The 13,580-nt window shown below is 36.5% G+C and overlaps 2 protein-coding genes across 4 annotated transcripts in view; one reads left to right on the top strand and one right to left on the bottom strand.

Annotated features, from left to right (window-relative positions):
• Positions 1 to 629, top strand: part of galnt3 (UDP-N-acetyl-alpha-D-galactosamine:polypeptide N-acetylgalactosaminyltransferase 3 (GalNAc-T3)) — a 19,866-nt gene extending 19,237 nt beyond the window's left edge. For both annotated transcript variants that reach the window (XM_082174706.1, XM_082174705.1), the window contains exon 11: positions 1 to 629. This exon is cut by the window's left edge and continues 605 nt beyond it. The gene's annotated coding sequence lies outside the window, so the exon portion shown is untranslated.
• The window catches only part of csrnp3 (cysteine-serine-rich nuclear protein 3), a 264,623-nt gene that overhangs the window by 209,256 nt on the left and 41,787 nt on the right, over positions 1 to 13,580 (bottom strand). Inside the window, exons 3-5 of one of the 2 annotated variants that reach the window (XR_014207230.1) lie at positions 10,663 to 10,922; positions 10,279 to 10,575; positions 5,955 to 8,867 (exon numbers count right to left, since the gene is read on the bottom strand). Coding sequence is in view for 1 of the 2 variants with exons in the window: in XM_082174694.1 (XP_082030820.1) it covers positions 7,749 to 8,867; positions 10,279 to 10,575; positions 10,663 to 10,922 (1,676 nt within the window). In the remaining variant the exon portion in view is untranslated. Of the gene's footprint in view, positions 1 to 5,320; positions 8,868 to 10,278; positions 10,576 to 10,662; positions 10,923 to 13,580 lie in introns of those variants that run through there. The other variant, XM_082174694.1, reaches the window with a different exon arrangement.

Raw genomic sequence — 13,580 nt, 5'->3', positions numbered from 1 at the left:
ACCAAAGACTTCTTGAAAGTATTTTCTCCATATTCCCTTTTTTTTTTTTTTTTTTTTTTACAATGGTTTTATTTTTTCCTTGCACGTTCCTGGGGTCATTCCTGTTCTGCAGCACCTTTTGAAACCGGAATATTCTTGTGCTGTAATTTTAGGGAGTATTTCTATAAAAGGGTTTAGCAGACTTTCAGGAATATGTTCAGGTCAAAGTCAGACACTTCAAGTGTATTCATTTGAATTTGATTATTGTGATCATCAACAAGGATGGAGATTAAAAGCTAAAGTAGTGAGGGATTGACATTTAGTAGTAATATTAAGGAGGGAAAACTCCATTAATCACCCAATGAAACAAAATCATTTTTGTTTTGTTTGAAACCTTTCAGTTAGAGCAAAATAACTGGAATAATTTTAGGTTTTTTTATTGTAGAAGTGCAGCAAAACATGGCAAAAATGAGTAATAAAATGTTTAATATTTTATCCAGTATAATAAGAGACAAATATGATTGAGACATAAAAATGTGCTGCATAACAGGAATGACAGTGATCAGAGATTCTCGGTCAAACATTTGAAATGGTTTTTCGGTGGGATGTTTTTGTTTTTAGCCATTAAATACTTTTTTTTTTAAACCAAATTGAAATATTTTGTGTCTTATTATAGGGTTCCTTTGTATATTTTGATATTTTGTGAATATTTGCTAAGAGTTATGACCGCGAGACTCTTTTGCAGTCCCACAGTGAGTGCCACAGACTGTCAGCAGGGGGCGCACTAACACAAGCGTCTGCCTGCAGATCATCGAGGCAACCGCAAAAACTACAGAGGAGAAATCTATTGATACTTCTAAAAATTACATCAAATGTTTACATCAGTCAGAAAAATTGTGCTAAATATGGCTTATAAACCATGATGTTGCCTTGAATTGATGTAGATCAATGTTCTTTGTTTAGAATATATTTTGTAAAGAAAAAAATTCTAAGAGTGTTTATGAATTACAGAAAAGTTAGGCTATTAATAGTTCCTACTATTAAAGATGGAGAAATGTAATATGTTTGATGCTGTTATTATTTCTATCTATCTATCTATCTATCTATCTATCTATCTATCTATCTATCTATCTATCTATCTATCTATCTATCTATCTATCTATCTATCTATCTATCTATCTATCTATCTATCTATCGTTCTATCTATCGTTCTATCTATCGTTCTATCTATCCATCTATCTATCTATCCAATCTATCGTTCTATCTATCTATCGTTCTATCTATCTATCGTTCTATCATTCTATCTATCTATCTATCTATCTATCTATCTATCTATCTATCTATCTATCTATCTATCTATCTATCTATCTATCTATCTATCTATCTATCTATCTATCATCTATCTATCGTTCTATCTATCTATCTATCTATCTATCTCTCTCTCTCTCTGTCTGTCTGTCTGTCTGAACTCATGAAGACTTTTTAAGGCAAGGGTTTGTCAAGCTATGAATCAGAATTTGTCTTGACAAACTTTTTCCCACAGAGATGTATGACCCAACAAGGAGCGCTTTAACAAAGAGAATTTTTATTCAATACATACCGTTTAAGTAACGCACAATAAATACACATTATAATAGATCATTCATAAGAAATACTGAAAACAGAACGAGAACTGCGATTCTAACTGGTAACATCATGATATGACAGCTCCTGTCTGGTGCCAGTTCACCCGGTCCCGCTTTAGTGACATTACATCTGTACACGTGTCTTTCATATCCCATAATGCATCAAAGATTGAGGTCTGTTGTACCAGCACTGTGTGTGTAAGTCAAGAGGTGAAATAAAGACAAATCAATTCTAGAAGGCAAAACAGTGTGAATTTGACTTCGTAGGATCTGAAACAATGGCAAAAATGAATTAGAAAATGAAGGCATTCGCGTTTTAAGTAAACCACTGGTTACTTAAGCCAAGGCAGTGATCCAGTGCTGCGCCTGCGCCCTCCAGGTTCCCATCACAACATTCATCTGAAAACACTTCGCTTGCTTTATCTTTACAGGGGGATATTTCTGCACCACTGGCAGCCATGATCCCAGCTGCTATTATAATTATATGATAAACAGTGGAAATTGAGATTTAGAGTCATAATTATGACTATGAATATGAATAATGATAAAACAATTATGACCTCAAAAGTCGAAAGTGACAAAAAGTCACAGTTTGTAGCATTAAAAAATCATAATATTTATAATAATTATGACTTTGTCACTTTCGATTTTTTTTATGTCATAATTGTTTTTGTCAATTTCGACTTTCAATGGCATAGTTATGAGAGAAAGTCAGAATTTTGTATCATAATTATGACATTTTATCATAATTTTGACTATTTATTTCATCATTTTGATTTTGACCGTCAATTTTGACCTTTATCTCATAATTATGACTGAGTATGTAATAAATATTACTTAATTATGACATTAATTATGGCTCTCCATTGGGGAAAGTAATCATACACCTCTCCAGGCCAAATGTTTTGAGGTATAATTCATATCTGTGGCATAAAGAGTTGCTGTCTGGATTAATACATGAGGGAAAAGGTCTTACTTATAGTTGTCTCTGCAATATTAAGATGGAATAGAGTTTTAAAAGGACACATTTCACCTTTTAAGGATCTGATCATGTCATTACCGCCCCACGAGGTCATGCTACAATGTTGATGGCATAAAAGGCATTTGATTGTCCTGTCTTGAGCTTATTGAGAGACATTCTCCATTGGACAATGACTCTCTTTTCATCAAGAGGATAAACAAACTGACAGAGGCATCATGTTTGTGCGTTAAAAACGGCTTTAAATCTAAACTCGTCAGTGCTTTATGGTAATAATTCACTCAAAAATGTATATTAAGTGATCATTTAAACACCCTCGTGTCATTTTAAATATATTTCTGTTGTTTTAAAGTATATGAAGATTTTTCAAAAATTATTTTGGAACGACATGGATGAGGGTGAGTAAATAATGCCAATTTTTATTTTAGATGAGTTTATCCTTTAACACGGTAGGAAATCTGATGCGAAATGAATTCACTCCTTTGAATAAACATTATCTTTAATGTGTGTCATTATCACACTGTAAACTATTGCACTTCACAAACAACTCTTCAGAATGATTTGTTCAGTCAAAGCTTATTTTTAAATTAAATAACCGTAACAAGAATTATTCTCTCTCTCAAAATCTTAAGCACAGTTATTGAGAGAATATTTTCACATCATGCCATAAAATATTTTCTATAAATTGAGAAAGATCTGTTCACCTTCCTGGCCTCCATCCATTCAATACTTTCAATTATGCAATAAATTTAAAGTATTTTTATTGTACAAACCTAATATTATAATTTTTTTTTAAATCATCTTCGCCCGACGGAAACGGAATGCTTCGTTCGCAGTAACTTGATGCATTTCAAAGTGCATTTCATCAGAAATCCCTGCATATTCCCAAATATAATGTAAGACTTTAGTATCTCAGAGTTTCATAAGACAAAGAGTTTGACCGCATTTTCATCATCTTAATCTGGTTTAAAAAGTTAAATCTGTTATCTAACTACTTTATGTCTTCTATCTGTCTTTTTAAAGCAAATGCAGATAGATATATCATTTTCTTGTTTGTGTCATGGAAAAAAAACATCATTTATGTCTCCACTAAAAACTTGGAGATATGTTGTAAAAACGTTATCTAAGGCTGTGTTCAGAATAGCATGCTAACATACTACTATGTATGCAGTACGTGTATTTAATGCACGCCCAAAAATGCAGTGCACTTGCCGAAAGTAATATGAGGACAATTTTGTCTTTCTTGACTCACCAAATGTAAAAAACATTATGTTCATATATGTCTTAACATATATGAAAATATGTAAATGAACCCTTAAAAAAAGTAGCTAGTATATACTAAGCAATATTCAGTAAGTAGTAAGCATGTATTCCATTGGGAACACAGCCAAAGACATGGCCCCGCCCCCTTCAGTGCTCAGGTAACGATTGGTTACAGTTCTGTGTAACATCAGCCAATGGAAAAGTGCAATTATGTTGAGGAAATGTATTGTGTTCACAACTTAAATATCATGGTTTTGGTTTTGTAAGCAAAGGCAAATGAACAGCACATATTTTAAGAGCCGTTTTCATGCTTTCACCAACTCTTTAGAAGCATGAATTATGTGTACGAAAACGCAACAGTATTATTTTCTCTTTTACAGTACATTGAACTCTTACAAAACCATAAACCAGCGATGAAAGCTAAAAAAAAAACATGCTTTTATCAAACATTTAGATATACACTTACTTCAGAACACTAACAGCAACAATCTTTTTTCAGTTTTTCTTTTTTTGCACCACGAACACAAGATACATAGAAAAGTTCTATCCACATTTCTGCTCAAAACTAGAACTTTTGAAATTACAAGAAACCTTGCAGGAGACTAAGATCAGGAATATACTTCACGCTAGTATGTAAACGCAAATTTTTGGCCAACATTTTGCAAGCACTGACTCATAGTTCACCCACAAATTAAAGGGCTAGTTCACCAAAAAATTTAAATTATCCCATAATTTACCCTCAAGCCATCCTAGGTGTATATGACTTTCTTCATATATGAGTTATATTAAAAAATATCCTGGCTCTTCCAAGCGTTATAATGAGAGTGAATAGAGCCTGAGATTTTGAAGCCCAGAAAAAGCGCATCCATCCATCATAAAAGTAACCCATATGGCTCTAGTGGGTTAATAAAGCCTTCTGAAGAGAAGCGTTGTTTTTTGTGAGAAAAATATCCATATTTACAACTTCATAAACTATAATCACTGGCGTACGCAAGTCGAGCTCCGGCGGAAGAGTGAACAAACCCTTTAAGATTCTTTCACAATTTATTCACCCACATGTCATTCCAAACTTGCATGTCTTTCCTCTGCAGAACATAATAGAAGATATTGTGAAGCTGGAATCCAAGCAACTTTGGACCTCATTGAAAAAATTTTTTTTTCAAAATGTCTTTTGTTCTCCACAGAAGAGTGAAAGTCAAACAGGTTTGGAATGACATGAAGGTGAGTAAATCCAAACAAAATGTAAATTTTTGGGTGAACTATCCCTTTAAGTACTCGTTCTGGAGGTAACACAATTCAAGGAGGCGCTAGAATAACTTCTGTTGCATTAAAAACAATGGGTCTCCTTCACTAAATGTGTGTATGCACAAATTTGTGAAAATGTTTTCATGAATTTCCGTACAAAATTTTTAAATTCACAAGAAAATTAACAACTGAAACTAAAATCACATACTCTGAGTGGCCTTATAGTTGTGTTACAGGTACACTGTGTAGTTTTTTAAGTATTTTATTAGCTAAAATCAATGTCTTTATTCATAAATATGTCCTCATTGGTGTAAAATTACCTCTGCCAATGATCTGACTTATCCTCGTAAGCGAAGAATTTCTTATCTTTATTTACATTGGACGGGTAAGTCCAAGGAGGCTTCCATGTCGCTCCACCATTTTGAAAAACTATAATAGCAGAGAGGGACAAAAAGCACTAGTGTACCTCAACGCGTTTCCACAAGGCGTTTTCGTTCAGAGCCAGCGTCACGTGACTGAAACCAGCTGACACGGACAAGGAGATCAGTGAGAGGTGCTGGTCACTGCACCGGCACATTTGAAAGGCTGCACTGCACGGTACTTCATTATGCAGGATCATACTTATGCTGAGCCACAGGAGAAGGAATCCTCATCGCCAATTTAAAAGGAAATGTGACCGGCGAAACCTCATCACCCGAACGAAAACTCGATGAAGTGCTATTGGAAGACATGTTGTCATAGCTTCTTGGTACATAACGGTCACCGTAGTTGCAACACGCATTTGAAAAAGCGAGGCGCTAGAGAGCACTATTCGTTTGAATGCAAAATACACTTTCACCGCTAGATGGGAGAAATTCCTACACAGTGTACCTTTAAGATTACATTTCATAAGTAGATATGTCATCTTAAATATATTTCATCATATACAACGAAAAAGTAAGAAAAGTAGCTGGGTTTCTCTGTATAACAACACAGATACGCATATGAGGATCTTATTGCACAAACTCTCTTTAGAAAGCGTCATATGGTTGCTGAGAGTGACGAAAGGCTGTAAAAGAAAACGTTGTACGGAAAGTACAAAATGTATTATGCAAATGACTAACACAAAGGCCTTGTTTACACCTGATATTAAGGTGCATGTTGGTCAATCGGATCATAAGTGGACGACTCTAAATACAGGTGTAAACGGGGTCTAAACATTTTGAGCTTGTTCACTTTCAACCACTTCCAGAGGTAGTCGAAAACGCATTCGACCGGATTGCTTTCGTAGTGTTCATGTGGTCGAATGCATTAGAACAGCCGAAAAAAACCAGCTACTCTCCGTCTACGCATCTAATGGCGCTTTTCCACTGCATGGTACGGATCGGTTCGGCTCGGTACGGTTCGACTCGGCGCGGAACGGTTCGGCTCGCTTCGCTTTTCCACTGCGTGGTACGACTCGGCTCGGTACGGCACGGTTCGGTTCGCTTTAGCTCGGTTGCTTTTCCACTGCAGTTAGTACCGCTTCAAAGTGGGTGGGACTGATCGTTATAGTTGCCGTCTCTACTGCCATTACATCATCATATTAAATGCGAATTTTCCATTCCGTGTTTCCCCATCCACTCCTCGGCAACCAACGAAAAGAACGTCTGCACCTCGTCCACTGACCACGATTCAGCTTATTTTTCTTTTCTTTTTTAAGTTTATACTCTTTTTTTTTTTTTTTAAGCAAATACTTTTAAAACAGGTGCTACAGCGTTGGCTGTTGTTTACTGGCTATTTAAATCTAGCGGGTTTAGTGTCTCGTGTCGTAAATACAATGACGCTGGTATTGATGATTCTGTCTGACCAATCAGTGATCTGCAGTGTTTTCACGTCACATTTTAGTATCGGTACGGTACGCTTGGAACCTCAACAGAGGTGGTACCATTTAAAGCGAGCCGAAGCGAGCCGTACCGTACCGTACCATGCAGTGGAAATGCGCCATAAGTGAGCCGTACCGAACCGAGCCGTACCGTGCCATGCAGTGGAAAAGCGCCAAAGCGTGCCGTACCGAACCGAGCCGTACCGTACCATGCAGTGGAAAAGCGCCATAACACATAAACATTATGGGAAGTGCGCTAGTCAGACGGGATTTCAACTTTGTTGGCTAAAGACCCAAGTTTGGTTTGAAGATGAAAAACATACCAAGCACAATGTTCTCTCACCATTCCTGATTTCTAAAAGAGATGGATTAAAACACCAGGTGTAAACAGGAATGTGTCTCCCTCGTCTACTTGTGATCCGATCGACCAAAACGCATCTTAATACCAGGTGTAAACAGGGCCATAGTCGCTCATCTACAATACTCCAAATTCATTAATATTACAATGAGGTTGAGATCAAATTGAGGTGTTGAATTAGGCGTAAATTTCGTGTGCATACAAAAACGAAATAATCCATGCAAATATTAGTGAACGAGACCCACTGTGTCATTGAAATCTAGAAGCGTTTGCGTTTGCATACTTGCGTAGAGAATGTTTCAAACCTAACGCTTATCATACACTATGATTTTGCAGTTTAAATCGTTTTTGTTCTTTGCAAAGTTCAGTAAAAATACGTATTTTTGGATACGTCAAACAGGAAATTTTTGAATGAAACATCGAAGGCTGCTTTTATACTCTTGCCGCTTTCTTAATCTAAACCGGAGTGGGTTCGGGGAAAGCGTCCAGTAAAGTAGGTCCTTTCGTGTTGTCCGCTAGCGAAACGTCGGGCAGATTGCGAGACATCTCCTTTGGCTGTTCAGCTACGTAACAGTTCCCGTTGGCGTTGTATCCTGTATCCTGCGTATTGTTGTTCAGATAGTTTTGGAATTCCATCTGGTTCAGCTCTCCTGATTGGCTGAGGAAGGTCCCTTTGGATTGGACGCTTTTATCCGGCTCTGGGGCGCAACAGCCAATCACGGCCAAGTGGTGATTGGCGTATGGCTGCTCGGGCTGCTGGGAGAAGTCTGTGTATTGGTCAGCGGTCACATTGAAGGGACCCTGAGACATGACCCTACTGGAGTCATTGACTCTGTCTTGATAGGAGGCCGTGTCCCCTATGTAGGGCTCACTAGATTGGTTGGCAGAGGCTAAAAGTACGGACGGACTAGCGTTTTCCATCGGGTAGTACTCCGCGGTGGAGTTGATGAAGTAGGAGTTGCCGTTTGTTTGGTTGTCCGACGTGACCGTATTCTCTGAGTAACACATCACGGAAGTGGGCGGAGCCACCTCGCTATTGGCCAATCCCGCGTCAAACTCCTCCGTCTTGTCTTCGTCCTCGTCGTCGTCTTCCTCCTCAGAGTCGGTATTGGCCAAGCTCTGTGTGCTGGAGTCGGACAGACTGCACAGACTGCTGCTCTCATCCTCGTCATCTTCGTTCTCCTCATCTTCATCATCTTCTTCGTCCTCCTCTTCGTCCTCCTCGTCTTCCTCTTCCTCCTCCTCCTCCTCGTCTTCCAAGGCCTCGTCTATGTCGTCGCCAGACTGCAGATGCATGATGGTGGTCTGCGGGACTGTATCCGGGATCGCGTATTCCAGTGAATGCTGGCCCGTCGCCATCGGGCTGCAGTGACCATTCGGGTCGTTGTGGAATCCGTTGCCGACCGTCGAGACGGATCCGGGATTCTGCTGCTGCTCACGACTCTTCTCCAGTTCCAGCTTCATGATGGTGTGCAGAAAGTGAGTCCGCACTCGGATGGGGTTAAACTCGATCCTGCCGGCTGCGTTGCTGCAGCCCTCTTTTGTGCAGCCACACGGGAATGACATACGGTCCACCTGTGGACATCCAAGAACACTTGAGCACAGGCCAGTTTAGGATTACACACAGCAGGAATGATCTAAATAAAGCTCCTCTCTCTTCTGAAGACTCGATGTACCGCGTAAAATGTAACCAGCTGTATCTACGTCTGCTGTCTAACATCTTAATCAGTTTTAACAGGGCATACCTCCATTAAACTTTAGACATCTTAATCGTTTTTGCTCGTTAGTCTGCTATGCTAGATTTCTTTCATAGGCTTTGCTTTACTACAGTATAGGGAAGGAGGACCCTCTTAAAGGGATATAAATCAAAACCTGATGTGGTTCTAGCAACTGAATGAGTCTCAAGAACATGCTAGGGTCATAGTTCACTTTAAAATAAAAGATAAAATAAAAAAAGCTTAATGAAGCCCATTTTAATGACAATTAAAGGTTGTTTTGCATTATTTTGATGACAATTAAGCACGTTTGACCTCTTTTTGTAATTACCGTTCAGTGAAAAGTATTACTTAATTATTACCTTAATCAATACCTTAAATTATATTAATGATCAATTTGTCAAATAAATAAAATAAAAAGTATTGATATTAAAATGCCTCATTTTAAAAATGTTAAAAAATAAAAAAATAAAAAAAATCATAATATTTTAATAGTCATTAGTAAATATAAAAATTATATAATTTAGAATATTTACATTGCAAAATGTTTATACATCATGGGCGTATTTGTCTTTATACTAATTAAACAAAACATTGTATTGCAAAATAGATATACTGTAAAAACATGAGTAGTACATTAATGAGAATCTAATTAGAATCATCACTGAAAATCAAAAGTAAAATGTATGCATTATTACAGTAATGAAAATAATGTCACAATGCAAAAAAATCTTAATGGTTTAAAGAAATGTATTTATTTATAAAATAAATAAATAATGCATTTTGAATGTTAATAGTACACATATAAACATTATATAATATTTACATTGTAAAATGTAAATGTCACAATGCAATTTTTTCATAAAATAGGCTCCATTCCTTAAATCAATAGACATCATATAATTTATAATTTTTATTGTGTGAGTGTGTGTGAGATTTTTGTTTGATTAACTTTAAATATTAATTTATTCGGAAGCACTTTATTTTACAGTACTCTTCCCCAAGTACATACTATGTACTTATTATAGTAATAGCAATAACTGGGTAATAACTACGTACTAACCTTGAACCGAGCCCTAAACCTAACCTTAACCTTATATTAACCATTACTTTCCTAAGTAAGTACACTTAGTACACGTAAGTACACGTATACTGTAAAATAAAGTGCAACTATTTATTCAATTATTAATTATTATTTAAATAATTAATTAACTAGAACTAGAATTCCTCAGTGGTGATAACATGTGTATGTGTGTGTTTGCTCATCATACCTGACACTTGATGCCGGCGAGGCTGCATGTACAGGTCTCGGGGTCACAGAAGAGTCTGCAGTCACAGCCACAGTCTTCCCTGGACACCCTGATGGCTCGAAGCTCGTGTTTCTCCTCCACGTCCAGCTTCTTGACGCCGGATGAGCGCAGAAGAGCGCGTCGCTTCTTAGTGGTCAGAGGCTGAAGAAAGAAGTATTCGTCCACCTCCGTGTTATCGATGTCCAGGTCATCGTCAGAGATGTCGTCCAGCGTGAGAGCGTTGGCCTCGTCGGACTCCACCGCGCCGTTCTTCGTCAACTGAGGAGCATGCAAAAGGTGACATTTCATGAAGACATTCACACAGCAATACATCCAATAGCAAACGTATGTTTTCTTTTTGCATACCCGCAGCCGGATGGAGTTGAGTTTCTCCTCTTTCAAGTGGTCTCGGAGCATGTCTCTGTGGATCCTCTCCTGCTCCATGGCGAACTCTCCCAGTGTGTACTGGCGCACGCAGCTGTGCCTGCTGGACATGCCCAGTGTACTGCCACCCTGACTGGGCACGCTGGTGAATCCCTGCCGCCGGCTGAAGTAATACACCGTCACCTTCTCAAAGTGCACCCTCCTCGTCCTCATCCGCTTCTCTCGCTTCAGGATCGACGATGCTAAAAAGACATTCAATTAAAGGTAAGTAAAATTACAGTTTGATTATTCAATTTGAAAGACACTAATATGCATATTTCATGTGACAGCACAGTGATTTGAGGACTAGGATATAGGAATGAGTGATGGATTAAATATTTACAATATTTGATTTTGTCGACGATATAAAATTTCCAATATTCAGAATTTCACAATGATTTATCAATATTAAATGTATGCATTTGGCAGATGCTTTTATCCAAAGCGACTTGCATTCAATTTATACATTATAAGTTCATGCATGACCTGGGAATCAAACCCATGACCAATGCACTACTGTTAGAGCTACAGGAATGAATTAGGGTTAGAAGAACTTTTGCCAAACATATAACATGCTAGAAACATAATAATCACTGCAATAATGATCCGATCATAGAATCTTAAGCATTTCCCTATTTAAATCCAAACAGCAATTTTTGGCCGAGCAGTGTATATTCAGTATATAGCGGCTTTGATTTAAACCTAACTAAGATTGTTCAAAAGTCTGATTCATTTGCACAAATCATTGCTTTCGACTTGTCCATTAAAATTAATTAATTTAAAGTTATTCTGATTTAACAATTAACTTGCATTGTCTCTGCATGGCACTTTACTCGGCACTTTCAGTGTTAGGGAAAGTTACTTTTTTAAAAGTAATGCATTACAAAATTGCTTTACTCCCTAAAAACTAACTAACTGCATTACTTGTTTACTTTTAATGTAAAGTAATGTGTTATGTTACTTTTTTGTTATTTTTTCTCACCTGGTCTGGGCTTGCTTGTTTTTTTGTGTGTTTTTTGAATAATAAATTTTTTGGCAAATGTAAAAGCCCTTTCACACTAAAAGTGAAATGAATCAGGCTGAAGGAAATGCAAATTAAACAGACTAAACAGACACACGCTTGAGGAGGCCATTATTAGTCCACAAGTCTGCAAGTGCAATGAAGTGTGCCATTTGGGACAGGGCCAACGCCTTTGCACTTACTCCCGATTTCTCTCAGCATGGGGACAGGAGAGCTGTCAGTCAATACATGGAAAAACAAAGTCACTTTCGTTAGGGAAGAGCGGGGCACAAAGTAACGCTTTTTGACTTTCTCAGTTTGTGTAAATCTACTTATGGTTCAAAGTATAAATTTTTTCCCACATTAATTTCCCACATGTCTAGTACAATATGTGGTTTTGTCTTATTAATACAGTATATACTTTTTTCTGGATATACCCCAAAAGAATGGAAGTGAAATGTGACAACATGCCCCATAGGTGGGGTACATTGTAACATGTGAGGGGCACATAGTAACATGACATATGATAGCTTAAAATGTTATCTGATCTAATAAAAAAAAAATATACAAGACAAACTAAAATATTTTCTAAATAATATACAATTAAAAAACTTTTTCATATAAAATAATGTCAAAATTTAATAATTAAATATAAACTAATTTTTGAGTTTTGACTACGGACACATGAAAACACAGCTATACAACATAGTTCAAAAACAAATAAATAATTAGTAATTTATGAGCATTGACTCTCAGTCTTTATTCACCTTTTTCTCACGTTTTCTCAATAAAATTAATAAAAGTATAGAATATAATAGCATATTTCTAATAGGGGCACATTGTAAAGCAGTGTGACAACATGCCCCCGCCTGCACAACTGGGATTTAAACCCGGCTAGTGTCTTCTGCTAGTTAGCGAAGCATTAAAGAACTATCTCAACTGTTAAATAACATCTTGGAGATTCAAATAATATCAGATTTGTCTAATTTTAAATAAACACAAAAAATAGAGATGAAAAATGAACTTAAATAAGAAATTTACTTTTGCTATGGTTTAATAAATGTGTATGGATATCTTCCAAAAAAAATAAAAAATTTGGCGCAATTTTTTCTCTATATAGTGTTGATATGGCAACTAGTAAATACACCAAGTTTCGTCATCCTAGCATGTGTGGAAGTATTTAAAACAAGTGTGTTACAACTAGCCCCGTGTTAGGTTGTGCCCCACGCTCCCCTTATCTGAAAAATGAAAGTTTTCTGAACTTTGATATTTTGTTGTTAATTTAAAAGTAATTCATTACTTTAATAGGTACTTGAAAAAAGTAATCTGATTACTTAACTCATGTTACTCGTAATCCATTACCCCCAACACTGCTTGTTTTAAAATATTAAGTAAAACTTTTTTTAAAAAGGATAAATATTGCTTTTTTAATGTTATTGGTGCATAAGAATGAAAATGAATACATTTAATTAATCTCTTCATTTAGTGGCATTTTCATTTAGTAAGCATTTTGCTGGTTTAAGATGGTTTAGCTGATCTGAAAAAATTTGAATAACAAAATAAAAACACTAATATTGTTACAATTTAAAACAACTGTTTTCTATTTGAATATATATTTTACATCTACTTTATTCCTATGATCAAAGCTGAATTTTCATCATCATGACTCCAGTCTTCAGTGTCACATGATCCTTCAGAAATCATTGTAATATGCTGATTTGCTGCTCAAGAAACATTTCTGATTATTATCAACTTTGAAAACAGTTGTGCTGCTTCATATTGTATCTTTGATAGAGATTTCAAAAGAACAGCATTTTTTACTGAACATTATTTGTTACATTATAAATGTATTAACTATCAC

Source organism: Leuciscus leuciscus (genome assembly GCF_965113295.1).
Source record: "Leuciscus leuciscus genome assembly, chromosome: 7".
NCBI classification, from domain to species: Eukaryota; Metazoa; Chordata; class Actinopteri; order Cypriniformes; family Leuciscidae; genus Leuciscus; species Leuciscus leuciscus.
This window is presented reverse-complemented; position numbering and strand designations above follow the sequence as displayed.